The sequence below is a fragment of the Lepidochelys kempii genome, chromosome 11 (assembly GCF_965140265.1).
Source record: "Lepidochelys kempii isolate rLepKem1 chromosome 11, rLepKem1.hap2, whole genome shotgun sequence".
Taxonomy (NCBI): Eukaryota; Metazoa; Chordata; order Testudines; family Cheloniidae; genus Lepidochelys; species Lepidochelys kempii.
This window is the reverse complement of record NC_133266.1, coordinates 34666496-34672919: the sequence shown is the minus strand read 5'-3', so window position 1 is coordinate 34672919 and position 6424 is coordinate 34666496. Positions and strand designations below refer to the sequence as shown.

General features: G+C 47.0%; 1 protein-coding gene across 11 annotated transcripts in view; it reads left to right on the top strand.

Annotated features, from left to right (window-relative positions):
* Window positions 1-4970: 4970 nt before the first annotated feature.
* The window catches only part of KCNH7 (potassium voltage-gated channel subfamily H member 7), a 343770-nt gene continuing 342316 nt past the window's right edge, over window positions 4971-6424 (top strand). For all 11 annotated transcript variants that reach the window (XM_073305646.1, XM_073305643.1, XM_073305642.1 and 8 more), the window contains exon 1: window positions 4971-5446. In XM_073305646.1, the coding sequence (XP_073161747.1) occupies window positions 5371-5446 (76 nt within the window). In that variant the 5' untranslated portion in view covers window positions 4971-5370. The remainder of the gene's footprint in view (window positions 5447-6424) is intronic.

Genomic DNA, 6424 nt, shown 5'->3' with positions numbered 1-6424 from the left:
TTGCCAGGACCTCCAGTTCTCCCTGCTTGTTTCCCAGGCTTTGTGCATTTGTATATAGGCACTTGAGATAACCCGCTGATCGCCCCTTGTTCTCAGTATGAGGCAGGAGCCCTCCCCTCTCACACGCTCCTGCTCGTGCTTCCTCCCGGTATCCCACTTCCCCACTTACCTCAGGGCTTTGGTCTCCTTCCCCCGGTGAACCTAGTTTAAAGCCCTCCTCACTAAGTTAGCCAGCCTGCTCACGAAGATGCTCTTCCCTCTCTTCGTTAAGTGGAGCCCATCTCTGCCTAGCACTCCTCCTTCTTGTTGTAGATGATCCACAACAAATAATTTACTCAATAACCTTTACTGCTCCTGGATTGTCTGCTAGCAAATTGGAATTTCCTTGCATTTTTTTCTAGTTTACTTAACTTTTACAAGGTATTTAATTTTTTCTATGATGGATTGACTTCATGTGTCTGATAATCAGTATTCAAAACCTAAGGTGTGCTGGTTAGTTGTGGTGGGTCACATAAATTATGTTCTATTCTATTTCTCTTCCATAAGTAGACTATATTTCTAAATTGTCACTCCCCAATCCTACAACAGCTACAGGTACTGGTTAGATTATCAGGACTAAACATGTTTATTTTTTATGACATTTTCCTTGTACCTAAATAGAAACTAGCAAATCTTTGGAGCAGGACACTGGATTTATGTGCTTTAAAACCTCTCTATATATTGTATGAAGAAAATAAATGAATAGTGGGGTATTTTTCATATCTTGCCTTATCATCATCATCATCATTCTGTTTCGATATCTGACAGATAACCATGATTGTGATTGGCATGTGAGCTGACTAGAGAGGCACACATTATCTGGAAGCCATCACTGCCCCTCTTAATTGCCAGAATGGGTCACTGGTGAATAACTTGAGGCAATCATGGGCCAAACACCTAGGGAAGTAAGATAAGCATCTAAAAAATGTGAACACCAAAAGGACTAAAAACAATTAGGGGTGGGGTCTAGGGATTAGACTCAACAAGGGAACATTTTGCCTTAATATGAGGGAACAAAATTCCATGGTGAGATCACAGAGATGGTTGAAAAGTTCCTCAAAGTAAAGGAAGTTCCATTTCTCGAGTAACTGAGAACAGAACTGGATAACACAGTGGCAGACATACCACAGGAAGCAATCCACTGACAGGGACAGATTAGATGAGTTCTATTAATGTGTTTGTTTCACTTCTATAATTTTCTTTCCATGGCCCATTCACACTGCCTAAGCAGTACTCCCAAGTCATGCTGACTTATGACCTCAAAAACTTGTCTCAGATCCCTAGCTTTACTAATGTATCAAATCAGCAGGAACAATATATTTTGGCATACTGCAGAGTAACAACCTTTAATGCTCAGTAGAGCATTCCAGAGAATATTATACTAGCTTGCATTTTACTTGCCCACCATGTGAGACTACCTTTATTTTTCAGTGTAGGAGACTGAATTAATAAAAGTTAGTTAAGTAATTATAGCCTTTTCATTTATAATCTCTCTTGGCATTGAGCTAGAATGCCACAGCCAGAATTGCATATAAAAGACATTTGACAATTTAACAGAAGCAAGAAGGATACATATAGGCTGGTATATTTACTCCTAGGCTGGTATATTTACTCCTACTGAGAAAATAAGAGCATTGTGGGCCATTGCTAATACTAAGGATTCCAGATAGATCCATGAGACCCTGAGAGCATGAATAATTTTGATGAAAGGTAAATATATACCTTCTCTAGATCATGCAGTCAACCACCTCCTACTGGGATCTTCATCCACCAACAGAACCTCACTCTTTTCTACAGTGAGCAGCAGTCAATTCACTTTAATTCAGATCCCTGTCTTAATCAGATGTTGCAAAAATAAGACCACTGACTGTATTCGATGAAAATGAGACAGAACAATCCATCTGTAGATGAATCTCTTGCATTCCAACTGCTAATACTACATTACCAGATAGGGGAGACTGGACAAGATTCATATATTTGCCCTGTTTCCAAAAGATTATGTATACTTGAACAATTGACCAGTATTGTTCATCAATGACTATGATTTACAGTTAGATATTAGGACTCTCAAAATTGAGATGCTCATTGGGTTTTTTGTTTTTGTTTGTTTTTTGAACAATGTAATTCACAATGATTAAAGGTAGTCATTTTCTATTGCTGGTAAAGAAATGTCTTTGGTGTTTCTTTAGGTAAAAGCCAGAAAGAGATCCATCCTAGCTCTTAAAACTGGACTAGGTGCTATGGTGTTAGATGTTATGTATATAAATATGCAGCTCTCATTCTGTACATACAAATTCTACTAATGTAAATGGGAACTTTGCATGCATATCTGAGGCAGTGTATGTCCTTTCTAACCAGTGTACGGGGGGTGGGGGGAATTCAGCTGGCAGCCTTATCTGCTAATCTGAACTATACGTAAGCAAGGGAAAATACCATATAAATTACACTGCTGTTGTACAGGTCACAGAGCCACAAAAATGTCATACTTCTTCTATCCTTCGGAGGAATGAACCCTATATGATTACTATTCCCGTTTCATATTTCTGAATATAGAGTGAAATATTTGTCTCTATAAATAGGTAATGCACAAAAACAATTACAGGGATAATTTAGAAACATTATGCTTGTAGTCCTCCATTCAAATAAATCATTTGCAATATAAAAATGCCCTGCAAAAGTGCATTCAATCCTTAAAATGACTGATTGTATAGGTGAATGATTTCATTTCCATTATCTTGTATCCACCTTTGAAAAAACAACAGGTTAGGAAACAACCCAGCAAACAAGAAAAACCTGTGAAGGCCGGTTACTGCCCTTAGTTACGCTGATGTAAATCTAGAATTATTTGACTGTGATCAGATGGAATGACTCCAGAATTGCATCCTTAAAGATAAACACAGAATCTGGCTCTCAGGTGATACATTTCTATGATGAAGGATAGTAACAAAGGCTACACCTGAGAAAGGCCTTTGGGAGAAAGGAAACACCTGCTAGTATTGCTGGCGAACAGGTGGAAGGCAGAACTTTGCAGGCTTGATAGCCTGTGGTTAGTATTGCCATTACAGAGAGTGGTTTTCAGGTGCCCTCCCCTGCACTCCCTCCAGAGACTTTACAAAGAAACGTTGCTGGTGAACGGAGATGAGCGATCTGCTTTGTGCTCCCGTAGAGATGCTCCAGGCACAGGCAGCACCGCGTGACTGACTCCAGCTACCTCTTTGTATTAGCGAACAGCAATCCAGTGGGGCTAGCCCTGCCCTCGCTGAGTGTGGGTCGCGCTGCCTTCTTGTTAGTGCTGGAAGCCTGAATTACAGCCTGTGTCTACTAGACACTTCCCCTCGGATCCCCCAGAGCTATTACCGTGGGCTGGGGAGCTGTGCTTGTGTGTGTGTGCGCGGGGGTACTCTGCCCAACTTGCCCCTTACTAGCTCGTCAGAGGGGGCTGCTCGGATGGCGGCGGCTGATGCTCATCGTCCCTGGTCAGCAGCATCAGCACCACAGACAGCTCCGAGCATTTGGCATCCCCCTGCTCCCGGCCCCGCGCTCCCCTGGCATAGGGTGACCAGACAACAAATGTGAAAAATCAGGACAGGGGCTGGGGTGCGTGGGGGTGGGGGGAGGAACAGGAGCCTACATAAGAAAAAGACCCAAAACCGGGACTGTCCCGATTTTGGTCACCCTACGTCTGGCAGGGCAGCCCTCAAGCTGCTCTGTAAAACCTGGGTGCCCTTAAGGGGAGGGCGCAGCGCCCCCGGCTGCCCCTTGCTAAGGGCTTGAGCCAGCGGGGCCCCTCCACCACCGCAGCCGCCGTCCTGGGAAGGTGCCCGCCTGCGCTCTCGGTGCTGGGGCTGGCTGGGGGGACCCCGGCGGGCAGTCTGGTGGGACCGTGGCTGAGGCCCGGCACCACCAGACTGCCCGCCCCGCTGGGCAGCTCAGCGCTTCCCCCTAACGCTGCCTCCTTGGAGAGACCGAGCCCCCCCACCCCGAAGGGCGCTAGAGCCCCGGGCCAGCCCGAGCAGAACCCGCGGCTGGCGCCCGGCTCAGGGGAGGATGAGCCCCCCCCGCCCCCCCTCCATTTCCCCTCCTGCTGCCCCATGGCCTGGAGGGGGGCCTGCCATTTGAGGCCACGCTCCCTGGCCTGCGGGGACTGGGCTGCGGGTCTCCCCCTTACCCCTGCTGCCGGGGGTGCTCCAGGCGCATTCTCCGCCCCCTGTACCCTGCCCTTCCCTCCCTATCCGTGCCCGTGGCTGCCCCAGCCCCGCTGGCAGCCGGCGCTCCGCGGCTTTCCACTGGCGCGCGAGCAGCCATTCCTCCGGCACGCGGGGAGAACAAAGTGGGAGGAGGTGCCGCTCTCCCCGGCCGGGCCCCAGCGCCCCTGGGTGCAACGGGCGGCCGCTTGCCCGGACATTGGCCGCGTTTCCCTCCCCCCCAGGCGAGCTGCACAAGGGGGGTCGCTGGGCAGCCGCTAGAACGATCCACCCTAGAGAAGTTTTCGCTGCTTCCTCTGTGGGTGGCTGCAGGCGGGAGGCTGAGGGGCTCCCCCGGCTCCACCCTCCCACCCGGCGTGGATCTGCAGGGATGTGCCCCGCCGCCCTCGCACGGAGCTCGTTGTGCAAACCCCGGAGGCGCTAGCAAGGGCAGGGAAGGCAGCTAGTTGCTTTCCCACCCAGGCGCTCCTCCCCTGGCAGGGCCGAGGTTCTTGTGCTCCTTGCAGCTGCTGCGCTGTGGGGGAGGGGGAGCATGTGGCAGTGGTGCCGGGGTGGATCTCATGCCTGATGTCGCTGTTTGTCGCTGAGTTTTAGAGAGATTTATTGGCTGGCTCCTGCTAAGCCACGCTTGAGTAATCCGAGCTGCTGCGCTCTGTGGTGAAGCCCGGAGGAGGGCGGCGGTGTGTGTGTGTGGGGGGGGGGGGGGACGGTGGACGTCACTCCCTCTGGTAGCAGAGCAACAATAGTCTTCCATCCCTCTAACCATCACTACAGCTTGGGAAACTGCCCGGGTCACATTCATTTGCATTGGAAAACTGAGGATGTTTGGTGCTAGAGAAACAGATCGATCACCCTTGTGATTTCCCCTGCTCCTGTCCCTGCTTACCCCACCCCTACCCAGCCCAGAGACAATAGCATCCGAGGTCCCCCAGAGGAAGGAGCGGGGATGGATCTGATTCCAGTAGGAAAAGCGTGTGCCTAGAAGTGGTGCTAATGGGAAGAGATGCTGTGATCCAGAGGAGGATGATTTGTCACAAAGGGTAGCTGGCTCAGTGCTTTGGGCTGGAGCCGTGTAGAGATCATTGGAGAAGTCATTGTGCACAGGGAGCCGAAGATCTGTACAAACATGCCTGTTCGCAGAGGACATGTGGCACCACAAAATACATTTTTGGGTACAATCATACGAAAATTTGAAGGGCAAAGTAAGTTCTCTCTCTCTTTCTCTCTATTTTGATACAATAGTTTGGGTCTGCGTGGGACTAGATGCATAGCAGCTCCAGACTGTTTTAAGTTTGTAGGTTGGAAAGGAAAAACAGGAGGTGAGGAAGGGATCCCTAAGAGCCTTGCTGATATTATTACTGATCTACACTACAGTTTTCGGTCCCCCCTCATCTTAGGGGGCAGTTTTAATTATTGACTGTATTATATTTTGTGTTGTAGCTACTGTACCTACATTTCAGTTGTTCAGCATATCATACAGTGGGGGTGCTTATGCAATATCCAAGGAAAACATTGCTAGCTATTTTTTTAAACATAAATCAGAACAGGCAGACTTTGATTTAGAGGAGACAAATAACACCCAGAGGAATTGTTAGGGGGAAAGTACTCTTATTAGCTTGCCTTTAGCACTGCATTTTTAACATATTTATCAGTGATTTTTTTTTTATCATTAGTTTATGGAAGCTTGAAGTATCTATTAAATCAATGCAAATGCATCCCCAGGGACGTTGCTGATCTAGTCTATGTATCCTTCCCAATGCAGTAGTTTACTACCTGTCAAGGATATTGAAGCTTTCACTATTTTTCTTTTAATTTCAATTTACTGTACATCTAACACTTGAAACTTAAAAATAATGTTATAACAGCATCCAAAGAAACAGTATGTTTGACACAGCTGGACTAATTTAAATATTTAGCATGTTTATAAGATATCAGAGCACTACAAAAAGAAACTAAGTTTAGCTTATATACTTTGCAGTTCCTTCTCTAAATGTATCTACAGCAAATTTAATATTCTTGTAACTCGTGTAAGAAATAAAGGCCAGATCCTACAAGTTTTACATATATAAGTATTGAAATCAAGGGTACTATTTATGTTAGTAAGGGTTTACAGACTCAGGCCATTGAATTGTGTGACTTACTGTTGCAGTGAATAAAGCTAGTAAATAATACACTCCTTT